This window comes from Rhinolophus hipposideros (assembly GCF_964194185.1).
Source record: "Rhinolophus hipposideros genome assembly, chromosome: 1".
Taxonomy (NCBI): domain Eukaryota; kingdom Metazoa; phylum Chordata; class Mammalia; order Chiroptera; family Rhinolophidae; genus Rhinolophus; species Rhinolophus hipposideros.
The window spans coordinates 109056082-109076761 of record NC_138047.1 but is presented as its reverse complement, the minus strand read 5'-3'; the positions used below and the strand labels follow the sequence as shown (position 1 = coordinate 109076761).

Here is a 20680-nt window from a genome sequence, read left to right as displayed (position 1 = left end):
AGAGCAGACTGAGGCCGCAGCAGTTGAATGACGTCCCCCATCACCCCTATAAGGTCAGGGAGGGCTGGCACTGGCCTTTGGTTTGTCCCTACCCTGGTGGGCATTCTGGCTGTGGGCTCTAATCTCTCTGACCGAGGTTGATGGCTGGGACTTGAGGGAATGGCATCTGGGGGGTGAGGCAGGAGGGGTGGACTGGTCACCGTCCAGGTGGGGACTTGGGCAAACTGGAGCCAGGTGGCCCTGGCCCTCTGGCATCAGCCCTTTGCTGGAGGAGGAGCCTGAGGACATGGGTGGGCAGGGCTGGGCTGTTGGAGAGAAGTCCTCAGTGCAGAGTGGGGAGGGGCCCTTCTTGGGAGCGGCCACTGACGGCTGAGGACCTTTGGGGGCCTCCTGTGATGGAGGAGAGCCCGGCCCCACAGTTGGGTGCCTCAGGCTCCCCTTGCGTGCCCAGGTGGCCTGAGGGGACAGGGTGGAGGCACGGGGCCTCTTGCCTGGTGGGGCTGGCAGGGCTGCCAGGACAGCCTTTTGCCCCTGAGGCTGTTGCAGGAGGCATTTATCTTCATCCATTCTCTTCCCAGTGAGCTTATGGGAGCCCCTTGCTCCTGGGGTGCCGCTGGGTGAGGCTCCAGCCTGCTGCCAGTTTTGGTCCCCCTCCCCGGGATGGGGTGGGGGCTTCTCAGGTGCCGCGGAACTTCCTGCTGAGTGTCAGGGCTGGGGGCAACCAGAGGGGGCAGATACTCGCCAGGATTCCTCCTTGCCCCATCCCCCGCCCGGCCACTGGGATCCCTGAGAGGCCCGAGGTTAGACCAGCCCGGTGCTCCGGAACCTGGCCCAGGACCAGGGTCGGGGTGCCATGTCCTGAGTCTGGCAGCACATCTGCCCTCCCGGAGAGTGGGAAAGGCTCCGCACCCCCATTCCGCCCCCAGCCCCCTGCTGGGGACCATCTTCTACAAGATTTGGGAGACCGTGGCTCAGGCAGCCATGGATGTGCCAGCCACGGACCACTGTCCTTGCCTCCCAAGCTGCCGGCAGCAGAGCTCCAGGCTCTGAGGCTGCCACAGTCCCCTCCCCGCTGGCTCTATGGGCATCTCCGACGAGGCACCGGGGAGACCACTCTGAAGTCTGGGGGCCTTGCTCATCTCCCAGGACCCTGGGCCAGGCTGCGTGTGTCACTGCTCTGTGGGTGGCAGTAAGTGACAAAGCATGGCTGCGTGCCAGTAACACTATGTACAAGAACAGATTAGGTCTGGGGACCCAACTTGCCAACTCTTCTCCCCAAACGGTCATGTGGGTGTCAGGGCTCATGGTGAGGCAGGGGCACGTGCGCAAGGCCCCAGGCTGGTCTCCTGTGTAGGTGGCCCAGGCCCCCATCCTGTGTTCCTCTTGGGGTTAGCGTCCCGGTTCATGGCCGGGGTGCAGGATGAGTGGGAGCCTGACGGACAGACTGACACATGCTCTCTTTGGTGTAGGGAGCGGCCGCCTCACCCCCTGGGCTCCCGATGCATGCAGGTAGGCACAACTTTGGAACCAGTTCCCACACAGCTGCGGGACGAGGGTCGGGGGCATGGTGGCCTCAGTGACAGCCTAGCCAAAAAGTCTGTACCAGATAGGGAGGGGGCAACGTGAGCAGCAGCAGTGGACAGGATGGCAACGTGCAGCTGGGAGAAGCCCGGTCTGGGTGGGGTGAGGCCAGGCAGGAAGTCAAGCACAGGAAGGCTGGATGTGGCCGGGCTGCCTGGGAGGGAAGACTGTAGATGGAGAAGGCGGGGCTGGGGCTGTCCTGGAGCCCCAGCTTTTAGGGAGCCATGTCCTTTAGATGACAGAGAACAGAGGTGAGCAATTGTCCAGGGGACCCAGTGATGGGTAGGGCGAAGGTGATGGTGGTGGAGGGAGGCCCAAGCAGGGAGAAGCCCAGGTAGGAGGTGAGAGCGGGCCAGACACTGGCTCTGATCCTGGAATGGGAAGGTTGGCCTGGGGTGGCTGGAGGCAGGGGTCAGCTGTGTGCCTTGTTTCATTGGTGGAGCCTTGGGCCAGGGTGGGGCCCTAAGGAGCTTAAATCCCACCATCTCTTCTTCAGAGGCACATGGAGCCTGTTTGGGGCCAGACCCTGCAGGCGGTGCAGGGCCCAGGCCGACCTGGCGTGAACATCAGGGGACAGGCAGGAACAAGCAGGGCCATGGGCAAGCCAATCCAGACGGGGTCCCCTGAGCTGGGACAGGGAGGCCCCGCGCAGCCCCCCCACATGGTCCTGGACTCTTCCCTCCTGCCAGCTGCCCATTTCGCAGAGCTGCCCCTGCCCTCCAGGTGCCTTTCACCCAGATACCGTGTAGCCCCAGGAATGGGCGGGGACATGGATTCTGTCCCCCCAAGGCCCTGCACCACCACCAACGCTCTCCCACTGCCGGGGCTGGTGCGAGGAAGGAGGTTGTTTCCTGCAGTGAAATCTTCCCCACAAATGGGTGGATTTACAGAAATCTCTTGCTTCAGAGCGAGACTTTCTGGGGATTGAAAACACTCAGCCTGTCCTTGGCTTGACAAGGACGGAGGATGCTCTGTGGGTGGCCAAACAGAGCAGGGCCAGCTCCGTGACTTCGCCACACAGACCCCGGGACCCGATGGGTGTTGGAGGGCAGCAGGTCTCAGCTTGAGTGACCAATGGCATCCTTGTTCGTTGGGGGACAAAGTCCCAGAGTGCAGTTTCCAGGCTCTCGGCCTCACGTGGAAAGGTGTTGGCTCGGGTAGTAGATGGTCATCAGCTGTGACTGGTTGGCCATCAGCTGTTACCGGTCAGCCATTAGCCACTGATATAACTGCCGCGGCTGAGCTAGCAAGCGGCCGAGTGTGGACTGCGGGTCGCAGTTAGCAAGTGAGGTTGGTTGGCAGAGAAGTGGACGGCAGGTTGCAGATCGTGTGGCTCCTGCTTCCTGTGTCTCCAACCCAGCCGCCAGCAAGACTATAGTGGTGTGACTTCTCTATCTATAGCTCCGTGGGTGTTCCTTTTTGGCCTCACCATATCCTGCGTTCTTCTGCGGGGAGCGGGACCAGAGACCCCGCGTGACACACTGCATGACGCTGGTCCCAGGACCTCGAGGGGGGGGTGGTCACGGCAGACTGTGGTCCCCACTCCCTCTCTCCGCAGGAGGGCCCCAGGCAGGTGAGCGCAGGCGTGACCCCTGCTGGCTCCGAGTCTTGTGGAGGTCTGGCTCCGTGAGGGTCTGGAGCTGCTCCCGGGGGCTCCATGCCCCTTGGATCTGTGCACATGAACCCTCCAAGGTATCCCTGCTGGGATCAGTGCAAGGAATGTGCAGGGACAGTTGTTTTCACTGGGTCACAGGTCTTGGAGGCCCCCAAGCATCAGTGTTAACGTGTTGAATTTCAATCAAGTGGACATGGCATCTGGAGAGGGTCCTGTGCTCCAGGGTGGGGTCTCCCGGAGGCCCCCAGGCTGGGTGGGGTGGGGAGAACCATGTGACCTGCTTTGGTTTATGGAATCCAATGGGTGGACCCACATGGACCTGGTCTGCCCAGCTCTGCCAAGGCAGCTGGCGGCACTCGGGGATGCTCAGGCCTTGGTCCCCACACTGGGAACGACCAAGCAGTGGGCTGTGCCAAAAGGCACCTGTGGACCTGCGAAGGTGCCCGGTGTCGGGACAGGGCTGTGAGCAAGCGTCTGCCTGCTGGACCCCCCACCCACCTGGGCTCAGCCCCCTCGGAGCAGCGTGCAGGTGGCTCCGAGGCAGGTCCTGTGGGGCTTCAACCCTCACCTGATCCCCCCTCACCTGAGTCCCCCTTCCTGAGTCCTTCGCCACCAGATCCCAGCCCCCACTCCTGAGAGGCAGTTGGTCTGGGCTCCTAGGCCTAGCTGGTAGAGGGATGAAGAACCCCACTCCGAGATGGTGACAAGTCCCCACCCCATGGGCTGTGCTCAAGGGCCCGGGGATCCCGTGACAACCCGCCACCCGAGGGTCCCTGAAGCCTGGAGTAGGCAGGGTGACCCAGGAGGACAGCTGAGGGGGACGGCTGGGGCGTGGACAGGCTGCAGGTGTCCTGCGTGGGAGGGGCATGGCATTGGGGACCCAAGGAGGAAGTGGCTAGGAGGGGCTGTGGGGTGGTGAGGGTCAAGGGAGGGCGGCAGGGGTGCTGAAGAGAGAAGATTGTGGTCATCGGGCTTCGGTGGCATGGGGGACAGCTCAGCAGTGGTCAGCGCAGAGAAGCAGGTGTGCGTTGGGTAGGAGGGGTGGGCACACCCTTTCCAGAAGCTCAGTGTGAAGGGAGAGGCGGGTGCCTGGGTCAGGGAGGCATGTGGGTGGGGACTTACGATGGGCAGCTGGCCCAGGAAAATGGAGGAGCCCCAGGCCCTGGACAGGTGGCGGGTGGAGATGCGAGGAATCGGGTGGGAGGGAAGCTTTGCTGCGGTTTTGGGGTCAGCTCGGCCGGTCCTTGCAGGAGCCCCGGGGCCCGAGGCGCCCGGCTATGTGAACATCCCTGCCAGCCCCTCCTCCAGGAAGCAGCTGCACTACCTGGGGCTGGAGCTCCAGGAGACCAGGGCGGAGGTCCGAGGTGCGTCCAAGTGGATTGGGGGGGCTCCTCCTCTCAGCCTGAGCGGTGTCCTGCTGGGTGGAGCCCCCAGTCCCCACACCCTGTCCAGGCCTTTGCTGGGAGGGGTGGGCTCTGTGGGCTCCCTCAGGCTGGCTCACCTGGGGCTGCTTTCAGGGGCGGGCGTGTCCCACTACGCACAGATTGACCTCGCGGCCACAGCAGCAGCCCACAGGGCGGGGGCCCAGCACGCACAGGCCCGTGAGGAGCGACTGGCCGAGCTGGAGCCCAGGAGGAAGGGGACCCCACGCTGAGGCCCCCACGACTGGACAGCCACACAGCTGCACAGCGGGTCCAAGGGAAGTTGGCCTCCTGGCCTACGCTGCAGCCCAGAGGTCTGGGCTCCTGCTCCACGGCCTCCTGGCCACAGGGTGGGCATGGCCAGTTCTGAGCCCTCCGTGCCTTACTGGTCCCCAGCGCCCAGCGCTGCCCCTTCCTTTGGCCTTAGCCAGTCCTTCTGTACCCCAGGTGGGAGACAGCTCTTGGCTGCAGGTGGCCCTGGGATGCAATCCACCCTCCTCTCCCCAGAAGTGGTGCCGCCCAATTGATGACACGGCCAGGACCTCCCCAGGCCGAGCTTCCCACAGCCCTGGGCTCAAGGACCTCCAGCCGACCCAAGCCACTCCTTGGGCTCGGAGCCCCCAGCCAAGCCCTGACGCAGGACGGTGCCACCTTCCGACCTGGCAGGCCACCAGCGTGGCCCCCACACGTGTTTACTGACTGCATGGCTTCTTGGGACCCATCACAGTCATGTAAATAGTTTAAAATCCTCACTGTTGTATTTTTAACAATGCACATTATTTTCCTGAAGAATGAGCTGCTGTCTCTCTTATGTTACGTGCAGTGGGCTGAGGCTTTGCCTGGTGGCCCCTGGACACCGCTGGGTCATCTTAACATGGCCGAGGGGCTCAGGGCCGGGACTGGCCCCTCCATGGTGGGTCTTGGTGGGGGTTTCCACGTGTTTTCCCCCAATGCCTGTGGCTCTGGGCGGGTCGAATGACATTTCCATGACTCAAAGCCAGAGGGGTGGGTGGTCCCACTGGCCCACTGAGGTCTGAACGCTGAGAAGCTTCCAGAGCTGGTGGTGGGATTCCTGCCATTCCTCCCTAGGCCTGGGGCATGAGCAGGCAGACCCAGGCTAGGCCCTCCTGGTCGCAGAGGTGGCACTCTGCTCTGCCTGGCTGGGGGACCCAACCACAGCCCACTCAGGCTCCTCCCTCCCTCCCACAGCCACGCACCATCCATCATCCATCCGTCCAACCATCACCCATCTGTCCTTCACCCGTCATCTGTAACCTATCTATCCATCTTCCCCCCAGCCCACCAAGCACCCTGTGAATCTGGGGGAGCCCGCCACTCCACGTGTTCTCCTCCTCAGCTGAAGTCCCCTGGGTGGGTTGTTCTAGAATACCAGCCTTGCCCTGCCGTATCTTCTAAGCTGATGTTTGCCTGCGGGGCAGCTGGTGTCAGGGCAGGAGCAGGCTCAGCCCTGAGTCCTGGGGGCAGGTTCTCTGCCTAGAAGGCTCTGCTCCTCACCCTGGACAGGATCCCAGCGGAGCCGGACTCCCCTTTTAAGCTGTGGGGGGGCAAAGCTTGGCCAGCGCACCTGTCCAGGGCTCGTGGTGCAGGGCCCCTCTGGGTGGGAGGGGCTGCAGGCATTGGCTCTGAGCAGCCTGGACAGGCACCTAGGGGTCTTGGGCCTGATCGGTGACCTTGAGTGGCTGGCGCCTGGGGTCTCCGCAAAGCTGCTGCGATGCCAACACCGTTCAGGGCTGTGTGACATCCAGGCAGGGGCCTGGACCCCGGCACCGGCAGGACGAGGGCCATGTCCTGTCTGCAGGGTTGTCTGCCCCTCGCCCTCTGCCCGCGGGGGGAAACATCCACCTGGAGAGGCACGGCCGTGCGGCGGGGCTGCAGAAAGCACTGCTCTCGGGGTCAGATGGCCGGGCCACGGGCACCACGTGAGGGCCGTCAGGGAGCGTGTGCTCAGGAGGCTGTGAAGGGGACCAAGCGTCCGTGCCCCACTGTGCCACCGCGGGACCGGCAGTGCGGAGGGGCCTTGGGAGTGAGGACTCCGGCCGAGGGCAGGGCTTTGCCCTGGTGCACGGTGGCCCCCTCAGCCCAGGGAGGCTCGGAGGTGCTGGGGCTACAGATAGGGGGTGGGGACCACACAAATGCCTGCCCTTCCTCCAGAGAGGTCCATTCTTCTATATTCTTAACCAAAAAGCTTCCATCATAAGAAGCAAGAACAAGGGCAGTAAATTAAATAGAAGAGAGAAATGTAAAAGGTAAGAGCAGAAGTCAACAAAAAACAAAACACGGGGCCGGCAGTTTGGCTTGGTTAGAGCGTGAGCTCTCAACAAGGTTGCTGGTTCAATTCCCACATGGGATGGTGGGCGGCGCCCCCTGCAACTAGATAGAAGGACAACTACGTGACATGGAGCTGATGGGCCTGGAGAAGCACACTGTTCCCCAATAAAATTAAACAAACAAAGAAACAAGAAAACACAAATAGCAGAGAAAAAATCAATGAACCCAAAAGCGGGTTCAGGGGGGGAAAATATCCGTAAGATTGACAAACCCTTAGCTAGCCTGATCAGGTTAAAAAAGAAAACACAAATTACCAACATTAGGAAAGAAAAAGGGGCATATCACCATAGATTCGACAGACATTAGAAAATAAGGGGACAGTATCAATCACTTTCTGTCAATTATTTTGACAACTTAGAGGAAATTCTTTCAAAAACATCTTTAAAAAAGACAAGAATTAGGAAATCTAAACAGCCTATTTTTAAAAACTGAGTCCTTAATCAGAAACCTCAGCACAAGGGAAATTCCAGGCCTAGACAGCTTCGCCCATATATCCTGCCACACACTGAAGTTAGAAATAGTGCCCATGCTGCACAAACGATGGCAGAAAACGGAGAAGGGAACACTTCCCACCTTGCTTTCTTGAGGAGACCAATGTACTGCTGACACGAAAACAGTACAGGCCAGTGTCCCCCACAAGGACACAAGCACAACTCCTAACCGAGCCGCAGCACACCTGATCCGGGCATACTGAAAAGGGACACTCCATCACTCCCCAAGGGGGCCGACGCAGGACTGCCAGGTTATTTTATGCTTTAGTATCGAAGTCCGGGAGTCATCGTGTAACTTAGCCAAAACGCGAACCTTCACCACCATCATCTCAACAGATGCACAAGAAACACTTAACCTATGGAAGCATCCAGAAAAGCCCCCCGGCCAACATCACATCCAGCTGTGAAAGCGTGAGCTGGACTCCACGGACAGTGGGTACGGTAAGGATGAGCACTGCAGACAGTGAGGAAGGTACAGCGACTGGGGGGAGGCGCAGGCTGCCGTCTCGGCAGACGACACGAGCAAGGGGGTAGAATTAACACGTGAGCTGAGGGGACAGGACGCAACATCATTAAATGCAACAATTCAAAAGTGAAATGAAAACATACCGTTCACAACAGCGTAAGACATGTGACAGCCAGGGCCCAGGCGCCGACAGTGGCACCTTGCCCAGACAATGGAGACGAGTGAAGGAGGTGGCTGGGAGGAGCAGTATTGTGAAGACATCACTTCTCCCCATGCCCCGTGTATTCAAGGTGACCCTCTCACGTTCTCGCAGACTTTTCTGTAAAACTCCAGAAGCTGATTCTAAAACGTTACGTGGAAATGCAAAGTACCCTACACGTCTTTGAAGACGGAAACGCACACTACGGCCCAGGGTCTACCCTAAAGCCGCTGGAATCTAGGCAGCCGTGGAACAAGGACTCACGGGTCACTGGACAGGACAGTCTACAAACAGATCCACACGCTGCATTTGTGACCAAGACACCAAAGCCAGTCAATCCGCAAAGGGAAGCAAGTCTACGTAAGGCACGGCGCTGGAACGCAAGGGCAGAAAGGAACGGTGACTCCACAGAACTGGGAAGCAGGAGCTTGTGAAGAAGCAACGGCATGGTGCGCCGGGACGGGATACACGAGCAGCCGATGCAGTCACACGCTCCCCTCTCACTGTCCCCTCACACAGCGGAAGGGGGACAGAAGGCGCTAATTCCATTCATGGGGGTGCCCTCGCTTCCCAGAGGTCACAAGGATTTGGGGGGACACAAGCCAAGGGGGCAGCTATTGGCGAGGCGTGGGCCTCGCATCCCGGCCAGCTGCTCCCAGGGCTGGGCCCCCCAGCACTCACTTGGGATGCCCCACAGAGCTGGACGCGAAGGCTTTGGGCACCTGAGCGCCATCACTTAGGCGCTAGGGACAATGTGGTCCCTGCCGCAGGGGCTTCCACCTCAACGGTTCCCTCCAGGGGCAGAGGGCAAACCACAGCTGAGGGCCGGGAGCTCCCGCTGGTTGTCAGCTCCCTCCCGATCGCCTCCAGGCCTGGGCCCAGCGTTCCCCTCCCTCGACGAGACCCCCTGGGGGCCGGCCCACGCCTGCACACAGGCCACTCAGTACCTGGCTGTGGCCTGGAGCTTGGACGCCTACAGGCAGCCCCCCGGAAGCCTGGCAGTGAGCGCTCTTCGGGCACAGCGCCTCACGGGACAGTCACCAAGCCCTGCCTGTGCAGCCTGCCGACAGCCGCGAGGGACACACAGCTGGCTGTTCAGGGGCAGACATGAGGCCCAGGGCGTGGTGCTGGCTCACCAGGAAGGCCCAGCCCTTGCCCAGTGACCATGAGGACAGAGCTGCTCCATGACACCTGCGTGGGGGCCACCTCCCTGCTCTTGCTCACAGCACCCCGGCACACAAAGTCCGAGCACGCTGCCCTTGGCCTTGATCTCTTAGAACAATGGACATCTGTGTTTGGTGGATCCCAGCATTGGCGGGGCCTGGACGTGGCCAATCCCACACAGCGGGACTGGGGTCAAACCTCTTCCAGGTTCGACTGGGGAAACTGTGCTCCAGCCGCTACCTGACACCGCCCGCTGTGAAGTCAGACCCGCCCTCCCGGAGCTCATCCCTCAGCCAGTACTTCCGCTGGCCACAGGCCTGCAGGCACAGCTCTTGCCGACCCTGACCTGCAGGGCTAGGCAGAGAAATGCCCACCGAGCACGGCCTGACCGCAGAGCCCATCGGCCCTTCCTTCATGTCATGCAACAGAGACGGACAAGGACGGGGTGGGTAGCGTCTGGGGTGCTCACAGGGTCCTTCAGGCTGGCAGAGACCCAGAGCCACTCCCACACTGGGACTGAAGTCACCGCGGGCCAGCCCAGGCTGAGCGCAAAGACACAGACACAGTGCGAGAGCTGAGTGACGAGTCAGGTCAGATGAATTAAACACTGCGGCTACTCTGCAGGACTGGTGTACAGTGTTCCCAGTGGCAGCTTTATAAGAGCCTGACTCTAGTGCCGGAGCACAGAGGACCCCCTCCCCACGGGCAGCTGGGACCCGTTCCCGCCGCTGGGACGCCAGCTCTGCTTGTGTGGCCAGCTGGGGCGCGATCTCACATGCTCTCCGCCAGGCGCCCCGGCATGAGGCCACCCCGCCCTGCTGAGGACCCATCTCACCCTCCCGAGGTCCTGCTCACAGACGCCACCCCAGAACACGTGGCCCGTCGTCAGGACTGCACTGCAACGCCCCTCACAGCTCGTTGTGGCGTGCTCTCGAGACCCGGCTGGACAGGTCCTGTAAGTGCTTCTTGACCTGCAGACAGCACAAGGAGGCCCACTTACAAGCCCTGCCCAGGGTTGGGGGTGGGGTGCAGTCACCCCCAGAACCGTCATCTCTAAATCGTCAAAGCAGCTGCCATCAGCTAGAAACCACCAGGGAGCAGTAGAAACAAGCAGCTAGACGCAGAGCATGCTGAGAAGGAGGGCGCTGTTTCCGCCACCCGCCCAGGTCACTTTCAGGCTTCCTTCCGCCCATCAGCACGTGGCAGACTGTCGGGGTCCCACAGCCTGCTCAAGCTTTCTACAGCTTTGCTTAATTCCCCCAGGACACTGCCGGCCGGGGAGGCGCCCACTCTCGGGCTCCCCTCTGGTCCATGGGCACCCCCGCCCCAGGCCTCCCTTGCCCAGGGCCCTAACCCACACAGCATCCTTCTCCAATCAGGTGACGCTCCCTCCACCACCCACACCTGTCACAGGTGCATTGGTGTGCAAATCGCGGCGTTAGGATGCCAAGTTTACAACCCACTCCCCAGGTCCGGCCCTTGGCTCCTCCCCTTCTGTTGGTTTGCAGCGGTAACGCAGGCCTGCAGTTTCAAAGGCACAACTGTCCTGCCCCCCAGCGCCTTGTGAGGACGGCTGTGCTCGAGCCCCACCTGCTCCTGGCTTCCCACCGCCCTGCTCCTTCCTTTCTGGTAATCTAAACCAGAGGCTCTCTGGATAAAGGGCCCTTTATGTTGTAATGCCTGGACAGGGTCCAGACTGTGGCTGACCTAACCAGTGCCCTGTGGAGGACAGCTTGGCCCATACAGAGCAGAAGCACTGGCTAGCCTAGGGCCACTCGGGCCACCAGCTGTTGTCTTGAGATGGTCCCCATTTCCTTAGGGACCAAGAGGCCAGCTGTGTGTCTGAAGAGATCCGGCTCCAGCCCCACCCGCTGTGCCCACAGCCCTCGCCAGGTCACCTGGTTCAATGCAAGTGGCAATACACAGGTCCCAGCCCCAAACCAGCCCAGGGGGTGGGTGGGAGGAGCTAGGAAGCCCCAGTCCCACTTCAGGGCTGGGCAGGACCCCTGGAAGCAAGGCCGTGAGGCTGCTTGGCGGGTTCTTCCACCGAGTTCTACGAGGTGTGGCCGATCACCCCCCCCCCCGCCCCCGTAGAGGAGGAAACTGAGGCTCAGAAAGGGGAAGCTGGGCAGGCTCAGGGCCACGGGACAGACGCCCCTTCCAGTAGACTGGAATCAGTACCTGTCACTGGCCCCCTTCCTGCGCAGGCCCCGGTGGGGCCACACACCCACCTTGTAGCCCAGCTCCTTGGTCTTCTCCTCCAGCATGGCGTAGCGCTCTTTGTTCCTGCTGACGTGCTCCTCGTCACCAAATCTCTCCACGTGTTTCAGTTTTTGATGAGAAATTTCTAGCTGCTTCTGGTAGTGGTTATGCTTTTCAATTTTGACTTCAAAGTGCTTCAGCTCCTCCTAGAATAATGTTTAAGCAATTGAATTTCCCCCCAACATGCTCTAATGCCAGCTGGGTCCCTGCTCAGACTTGACAAATGCCCCAGAATACCAAGGGTAGGCCATGCGCAGGGACTGGGTCCTACGGGGTGACAGGGCTCAGCAGGGACAGCAGTTAGCTCCCTACTGAGCCCCTCACCGTGTGCGCCACCCAGGACAGCTCCAAGGGCTGAGTGGGGGCCGAGGGCTCCGACGTCCCCTCTGCCACCCCATTATGAAGCAGCACATTTAGAAATGGGTGAACAGCACGCCCCTAGTAAGGGGACGCCCCGCTAGAAGCTGATGGCACTTGTGCCCTCTGTACCTACCCCGACTCCTGAGGACTCTCAGTGTAAAGGGCCTGCCAGGCAATGGTTCTCTCCAGCCCTGACCCCACATCTAGCCTGACACTTGGGGCTCAGGCTTTAAACACGGCCACCCTGCAGTCCTCTGTCCCCACGGCCTTCTGTCCCATCTGGAGCAGCCCCCAGCCTTGACCCTTGCCCTCCACCTTCGGGAGGCTCCAGGACCCAGCCCTTCCTGCCCACCCAATGTGCTCCCGGCTCAGGCGTCCCACTGGCCAATCACACCAGAGTACTGGAGTGGCTGTCATTTCCTCTGGGCTGCGTGCCCTGCATGGGGACAGCGAAAGCTCACAACACATGTCCCTCTGAACTGGTCTAACCTCCGCAGGGCAGATGCTCAACACAGACCTTTGCTGCACCTGCTCTGACCTCCCTGCCCATCTCCTGCCGTCACGTGTCCTGATGGCTATTCCTGAGGCCTCCCTGCTCCCCCCGCCACACAGGGCAGTTCCCCTTTCCGTCCTCCCTGTCAACGACCCCCAAGCAGGCTCCCCCTCACTGGGCTCCCATCTGAGTAAGGCAGCTTCCTGCCCAAGACCCTTCCCTACAGGCCCTCTGCTCTCAACCCACTCGCTTCCACACAGCCCTCCTCACGGAGGCCAGTTCCACCGGATAGACCGTGCCAAGTTCAGAGACAGCAGGGCCTCCTGCCTTCCTTACCCGAAACGACTCCAGCTCCTTCTCAGTGAAGTTGGCTGACCTGGCCAGGTCCCACAGGTCAATCACCCGGGGCTCCTCGAACTCTGCAGAGAGCAAGGCAATCTCTGAGACACACGTGGCCTCCCGTGACGTCTGGGCCCACGCGTCCCCCCTGGCCGCGAGTGCACTGCGACCGAGCAGATGTGGTACGTGGGTGCATGTGAGCATGCGTGCGCATGCAGGGTGTGTTCAGCGTCCTCTGGGAGCAAGCTGGGCATTGTTCCCACATGCATCCAGGACCCACTGGAACGTGGCTGACCTCTGGACACTGCCCAGGGCCCTGCAGCCAGGGCTTGGCGCGAGGAGTGGAACTGGAGCACCAGTGAGGAGCGCCGGCATAAATGGGCCATGTGTGGAGCTGTTACGTAACCAGCTGTCCCGACCGATACGAGGGCCAAGGGAAGACTGACGGATGGGAAAGGGATGGTGTGACACTGAAAATCAAGCTGCTCGTAGCTTTGCAGAAAAGCAGAGGCCGCCCCGCGCGCCTGCTCAGAGTGGGGAAATGGACGCTGCCTGCGCCCGCCATGGGCCCCGCACTCACCGGCGTCCCCGCCATAACCCTGGTGGCTGACTTTCCGCAGGCGGTCGAAGCCCTGACTGATGCCCCGTAGCCGGTCCTGCAGCTCCACATGCCTGGTCCCCAGCACCTCCGCCTGCATACGGCTCACGTCCTCGGGGCTGATGGCGTTCTCCTGAATCTCTGTGGGGACAAGCAGAGTGCTGACGAGAAAGGACCTGTGCTCCGAGGGTGTGGGGAACACCAGGACCCGAGCTGGCCCCTGCAAAGGTGCAGACGCAGGAACCCGCGGCAGCCCCCAGTGTGATGACTTTGAGGGTGGGGCAGCACGGATTTGGGGGGGTCCCCAGTCCAAACAACGGTGCCATCAGAGATCACACCAGTCAAAACTACACATCTGTGGGAGGTGGCCCGTGGTGACGAAAGAGGTGACCTGAGTTACTAAAGCAGTGTTTCATCTGACTAACACGTCCCGGCACCTGTCAAAGGCACCCCAATGGGTTTCCAAACAGAGTCCCCCTCAGAGAGCTGCGTGGGGCTTGAGAACAAGGCATGAGCTCCCCTCCCCCACAGCTCCATTCGGGAACATTCTGGAGCCGCCCACAACCACAGGGAGGGCATAAGGCCAGAAGCACCTTCAGTTCTGCTCAGGGTCTCCAGCAGGACGTTATACTCGCGAACTTTCTCTTTGTGGTGCTGAAACTCCCGCCACAGCTTGTCCAGCTCTTCCCTGGAGAACTTCCCAGAAGTCTTTGCCTGGGGAGAAAATGACCGAGTGCATATGTGCCGTGGGCCTGCCCACCTGTCCACACCCTGGTGCCCCCACCCCACCCCATGGGCCAATCACCATGTCTTCCCACCTGACCACCCCAACCCTTGGGGCTGTAGGGAGCCGTGTAAGCCTCAGGTCCCAGGCTTAGCCTGGAGGCCACAGAGAGCCCCCCACACAGCGGGCCATGCTTCTCTTTTGCCCCCTGCCAGCTCCACCCTCGTGACCAAGGCCCACTGGGCTGGTGTGAGAATTCCCATTCCGGGACCCACTCCATGTGGCACACAAAACGTCCGACAGGCGCTGGGACAGAGGGGAGGGAAGTGAGCGCCTTGCTGCGGCCGCCCAAACCACCGCCTGGCCCTGTAGGCTGGCCGCACAGGCTCCTATTTGCGCTTTGCACCCCCTGCCCCCCAGGGAAGGGCCGAGTCGGCCCGGCACCTGCCCACCAGGTGTGAGCACCTCTCAAACCACAGAACCTGCCTGCAGGATCAAACCCACTAAACAACACAGCGTCAGCACAGCCCCGGGCACAGCACCAGCGTGTGCACTTGGCCGCACGTTCGTTCTAAGCACGTTCTCGGCATCGGAAACTCCACCGCCTAGCACCAGAGTCCTGTACCCGGTGGGCACGAGGGCTCCTAGCAGGAGAGCGGGAGGAGCAACAGGAAGGAGGAACGGCCAGAGGCAACAGAGGGGTCCACGGAGACCCCACCACGCAGAGCAGAGGTAACCGTGCGCAGGTTACCAGCCGCCCCCAACTCTCGACGCGTGGGCACATGTTTCAGGTGCGCGGGAAGCCCCGAGCGTACCTTGTGCCACAGCTTCTCCAGCCTGGGGTCTTCCAGGCCATCCTGCTCCGTGCCGTCGCCGAGGGAGTTGCTGCTGACCGCCCGGGCGTCCTTCCTCCCGTCCAGACCATACTTGGCCAGAATGACTAGGAGAGAAGCCGGGTGGCAGTCAAGGCGGGTCCTGGGTGCAAGGGGCAGGCCCCCTGGGTTTGTGGTGACGAGTCGGGACCAAGCAGAACAAGAACATGAATAAACCTGGGGACCCGCCTCCCACTCTTGCTAACACGTCCAGTGGCTTAGGGGACGCCCCCCAATACAATGGCTGCTTCGGGGCTCCCACCACCAGCAACTTCATCTGGGACAGAAGTGTTTAGCAGGGAGGTCGTTTTTATGGGACAGTTTCACAGATTTTCAAAACCAAAATTTGCAGCCCGTTTCTGGCGAGTGTGGGAAGAGATGACAGTTTAGGGCGCAGGGGTGTGTCTTGGGAAGCTTTTCTACACCCAGTCATGTTTCTATTTGGAGGAATAGACTTTTGAAAGGAGAAACACCAATATCAGCACCTTCCAACAAAAAGTTCACAGCAGCCTAGAGCGGAGATCAGCTGCCAGACTGCTACTGCCCGGTCACCCTGAGCCCTCCGTGCCAGGAGGGGCCTGTGGGGGGGCCCTTAGCACCCCGTTGGCACTGACATGACATGGGGCGGGTGCCAGGCACAGCCCCGGGAAGCAGGTCTTCAGGTGGGGCCAGACTCCACTTCCAGCGTGCTATGGCTCTTTGGGACAAGCCCTCTGCTGGGTCTACCCCGGGTCCGGGGCCCATTCCCATGCCCTTGCCCGCCCAGCACTGCCTCCCACTCATCTACCTCCTGAGCTGGAAGTGGCCTTGCCCGGTGCTCTGCTCTGAAGGGACGGAGGTCCTCCTGGGCTGCAGAATCTGCTCCATGGGCTCCTCCAGGCCTCTCCCAGGCCCCCACGCCCGCCTTCCTTAGAAACTGGGTGCAGGGCTTCCCTACCCTGTCCTCCACCCCTGGCTCCTCAGCATCCAAGCCAGCAACCACCCGAGCTGAGCCCTCTGGACACGCACTAGGCATGCATGGGGGCATCTGGGCCCAGGCCCTCGGCTGTGCCAGCTGCTCAGCTCGTTCAGGCTTCACTTCCCCGGCTCAGTCTACCTTGCCTGTGCCTCAGAACTCACCCACCTGCAAGCTTACACCACTGGAGGTCTCGAGGATGTGCCGTGAAAAGTGTATGCCAGTGTTTGTCTGTGAGCTCGTGGGTTTCCTAGACATTAAACAGCAGTCTGGGTTCTCTCCCTGAACTGCAGAAGGCCTCGCTACAGAGCCACGGAGAGCCTGGCCAGGGGTGGGTCACGCAGGCACATACACCTGCCAACTCATCAAACCGTGTCACCGAGATCTGTACTTCAGCACGTGTAATTTATACCTGAAAAAACTATTTAGAAAAAAGGCTGCTGCCCAGATGGCTCCCTGCCCAGCCTGTAACCTTGTCCTGCCCACGACCCGAGCCAGAATAAGAAGCCGGGGCCCCAGAGCCTGGATGACACCCCCTCTCACAGTAAAAAATAAAAAAGGAAGATACCATTGAGATTCCGTATAAGTTTTGCTTCTTTCTCTCCGTCTTCATCCAAGCCTTCGGCCTTCAATTTCTTCCAGCTGAATTCATCCCTTTCTTGGATCTTCAGATCAGCATGGAGCTCAGATAGTTCCACAGGAGAAAGCTGAAGCTGCAGGACGAGAACAAAGGACATGTGACAACCGGCTGCATGCTGAACCAACGCTACAGCTCAGCGAAACCGACCCTGGAGAAAGGGCGACTGCGAGACACAAGGAGACGAGCAGGAGATGGAGTCAGGGTCCTGGACACTCAGAATCCTGCACACATTCACGTAGGGGAGCTTCAGGGGTACATTGGCCCTGCACATGAAGACACTGGCCTCTCCTGAAACATCCACAGCATGGAATGATCTAGAAATCCCAGGTCCTTAGCCGCCCACTATCAGCAACCTGAGCTTTAGGGCCCAGCAGGGAAAGCCGACCGCACAGGTCAGCTCTAGTGAGAGGACACCCCACCTTCCCACGCTGGACCCTGGGGATATTCGTGGGGCATCTGGGTAAATGGGGAAGGAGGGTGCAGGGCAAGAATGCAGGGCTGGGAGAAGAGGCCAGTACCTTGTCCTTGGATCACGTAACTACATAAAAATAAGCTGTGACTATTAGAAAGGACAGAAGACTGAATTTATCGAAAACTTCCCAATTTTTTTAAAAAGTTCCCCAGGACACTGGCCGGGAAGCTCTGCCCTGCCATCTCTCCCCTGTGAGCAGGGTGCTGGGCTGGTTTCTGACTGAGGGGCTCTGTGCGGGACGTCTAGTTCCTGCCAGGTCCCGCTCCCCCGTTCGGCCCAAGAGGCCCCCTGCCAAGCTGTGGGCCAGCACCACCACTGCTGGTTGAAATGGCACGGGAAGGTTCTGGCCATATTGAAGGGATGGCTTTAAAAATCAGTTTGTTCACATGCCTGACAGACAACCCACCCCCAGGAACTCACTAATGATCCCTCGATGACAGGCCCAGGTCAGGGGTGTGGGGCTCCCTCTCGTGCCCGGTGCCACCGCAGGCAGCCCAGCCCTCCCATGGGAAGGGCCTATTCCCAGGGCCATGCTCAGGCTGGTTGTGTGCGTGTGCCTGCGAGCACAGCTGGGCTAGAACCTTTGAAGAAAGAGTTAAAGGTCCAGCCAGGTAGAAAATGCAGAACTGAAGAGTCCACGGGTGAGGACCCAGACGCTGCAGGGGAGGAAGCTGCAGGGCAGGTGGCACAGAGGACCCTGCCCAGGAGTGCAACCCTGGGCCAGAGGGCAACAGGAAGGAGACTTCAGCTTGTGGTCCTGGGCAAAGTGCAAATGAAGAACACAGAGTCCTAAAGGTCTTTTACAGACAAATCAGTGCAATTTCCGATTTCCTGTTTTCATCTCATTGACCCTTCATCTGACTCTTGGGCTCAGTGTCTGCTTCTTAAATGTATCATGAGCTCTAAACAAACCCCAGACGCTTCTCAAAGGGACCCCCATCCCCTTTAACAGGAATAACCCAGCCCCCTTATCTGCTTCGAGCGGACCAGGGGCTGCTCCCCATGCAGGTCACCTGGTCCTGGGGGTGAGGGGAGGATGAGGGGTGCTTTCTGCAGGTCCACAGTGCTGGTACAAGAGCAAATGTGTGTGTCAGGTGACACCAGAACTGCAGGGTAAGAGCACTTGGAAGGAGCAGGGTTTTCCTGTTCACAAGCTCCCCACCCAGCAGATGATGACGCCCGGGCTTAAATCTAAAACTACCTTCGAGTTTGTGGTACACTCTGGAGCAGAGAGAAAATCATTTTGATTTTTGAGTTTTTCACAGAAGTGTGAAACCTGACACTCTTAAATCTCCAGCTCTGCTCTTACTCCTACCCTTACAAAAAGTCATTACTGACTACTTGTGTGACACGCTTCAAGGTACAACATTGCAGCTACTGATATAAATGGTGTCAACTGGAAAGATCAAAGCATTCTAAATGTCAAAAACAACAACAAAAAACCCACAAGAAAAAAATCCTACCCTGGGATTCTTAAAGTTTAATGGCATGCCCACGTGTCGCCATGGCAGACAGCTGGTCAGAAAGCCATTTCCAGATGCACCCCAGCTCTTGGTTCTGACCAGCTCCTGGCTACGTGCTGGGGCATTCTTTGTGGAGTCAGGCTCTTCTTTATAAAGCAGGTTTTCCAAGAGGTGTGTGACCCAGAATGTGCCAGGGACAGTCAGACCAGGGTCCATGGAAATAGGTTCTGGGTCAGTTACATGGGGAAGGCTGCTGCCACACCACTTTGTGACAGCAGCATATTGAGAGCTCTGAGGAACCTATCAGCTTCTTTGAGCCCAGTTTCCCTAACCTACCTGATCTCAGACCAGTTATCGCCCCTACGGACCCACATTCTCGGGCAGGTCCTGGTGGAGGGTGGCTAAGGAACGCCCCGGCAGCCTGAGCCCGAGTCTGTCCTGGAGCTGGTCCCCAGCAGGACCGTGTTCCGCCGCTGGAGGAGGGACCACCAGCTCCCACCCCTCAGAGCCCTGCTCCAGGTCCCGTGGGAACACCTGGCAGCCATTCTCTGGATTCTTTGACTATCTCTTCAAATTACAGTTACATGTTAATGCCTCACGTGAAAAGTTAATAGAGGAGCCCAATGCAAAGCAGAACTTGTCCCAGACTGAGTTCTGACTCATCCAGATGTGTACACTAAATATGTACAGTGTTTGTATGTCAATCAAATCTCAATAAACTGGTCGAAGAAAAGTGGGAACTGGTGTCCACCCAGCCTCTGCCGCCAGCCCCAGCTGCGGTCCCTCCCGAGCCGGCTGTGCAGAGGACAGACAGCTGGAGGCCAGGCAGCAAGCCCCCCACGGGGATGTCCTCCGGCGCCCTCGTGGTCCGCCGTCCTACCGGCAGCTCGGCCGAGGGGCTGCGCGGACGGAACACGGCCCCGCCCACGTCCTGGGACCGGGGAAGGTGGCTCCCGGCCCGCCCTCCCGGAGTCTGCCCTGGCGCAGGGGCCTGCGGCGCCGCGAGGGAAGGGAAACACACAGGGACAGGGGCGTCCAGACACACGTCCCTCCCGCCCGGCCCCCCACCCCCCGCAGGAGCGCGAGCGCTTCAACCCCGGGGGAGGCGCCAGAGCCCGGACAGGCGAGGAGCTCGCATCGCAGCAGCAGGTCCCGAGTGGCCGCAGGGGCTCCCCGTGGGGCTGCTGCCCGGACCCAGACGCTGACGCCGAGACGGGGACACCACGCAGACAAACGCCACGGGCACCTGCCCGCCGCCCACGGAGGCGCCCCAGCCCCGAAGCTCCCAGGGCGGCCCCGTCGTCCTGCTACACCCCGAAGAGTCCCCGGCGCCACCGACGGGCGGACGCGCTCGCGACACCTCCATCGGGGACTGACGACCTCGCAGCAGTCAGGGCTCGGAGGCCGGGGGCCGGGGCCGGGGCGGGAGGACGCGGCCGACACAAGCCGTTCTGCGGGCTCGGGGCGGCGACGCCGAGCTGGAGCCCCGAGGACCGGCGAGCCCGGCCTGCGCTCACCCGCTGGGCCTTCTCCCACAGCTGGTTCAGCTTCTCCATGCGGAACTCCGCCGCGGGCTCGTTCTTCTCCCGGGAATACTTGCCGCCGTGCCCCTCCGCCGGCCAGGGCCCGAGCAGCGCCAGCAGCAGCAGCAGCAGCAGAGGCGGCGCCCGGCCGCGCCGCCCGGACCCGACCCTCCGTGGCGCCATCTTCCTCCTCCGGCAGCGGAGCCCGCGCGCCGGCCGCAGTGGTCCTGTCAGGCCCCGCCCCTGGCCCCGCCCCTGGCCCCGCCCCTGGCCCCGCCCCTGGCCCCGCCCCGCCCCGCCTCCTCCTGGGAGTTGTAGTTTCTCCCGCGCGTCCGGCCCAGGCTAGGCCGGCGGCGGACTACAAGGCCCGGGAAGCCCTGCGGAGGCCCGTGGGCGTTTCCCAGGCAACCGCGCCGCGATCTCGTGACGCCGGGCGCCCCCTGAGCTAGGGGTTCTCGGAGTTGGCAGGCTTGCCAGGGGCTTGGTTGAGACAGGACTCGGAAGCCGAATGACGCGAGGCCCCTTTCTTTTCTACTCCCTAGAAAGAGTAAATCGGAAATCGGGACGTGTCTGGCTGTTCCCGAGACGGTTCCGGAGTCATCTGCATTGCTGGGGACTCTTCCTGGTCATTCTGGTCTTGGGGAAGGTGGCCCCCGCTTGGTACGCAGGCACCAATGTCACTGCGGTCGGGAG

At 60.7% G+C, this 20680-nt stretch overlaps 1 protein-coding gene across 1 annotated transcript; it reads right to left on the bottom strand.

Annotated features, from left to right (window-relative positions):
* Positions 1–9865: 9865 nt before the first annotated feature.
* On the bottom strand, positions 9866–20232 carry LRPAP1 (LDL receptor related protein associated protein 1). The gene is made up of 8 exons (XM_081062417.1): positions 19982–20232; positions 16458–16602; positions 14878–15002; positions 13932–14052; positions 13321–13479; positions 12738–12820; positions 11518–11694; positions 9866–10257 (listed from the first exon to the last, which is right to left on the bottom strand). The coding sequence occupies exons 1-8, from the start codon at positions 20168–20170 to the stop codon at positions 10195–10197; spliced, it is 1062 nt and encodes a 353-aa protein (XP_080918543.1). The 5' UTR covers positions 20171–20232; the 3' UTR covers positions 9866–10194.
* Between the last annotated feature and the right edge of the window lie 448 nt (positions 20233–20680).

Bases quoted from the DNA above. Each gene is read 5' to 3' on its own strand.
- LRPAP1 (XM_081062417.1), bottom strand. From the start codon at position 20,170: ATGGCGCCACGGAGGGTCGGGTCCGGGCGGCGCGGCCGGGCGCCGCCT. The intron at 14,053-14,877 runs GTACGCTCGGGG...TTTTCTCCCCAG, and splicing joins TGGAGAAGCTGTGGCACAAG to GCAAAGACTTCTGGGAAGTT. The intron at 12,821-13,320 runs GTGAGTGCGGGG...TGCTCTCTGCAG, and splicing joins GGGTTATGGCGGGGACGCCG to AGTTCGAGGAGCCCCGGGTG.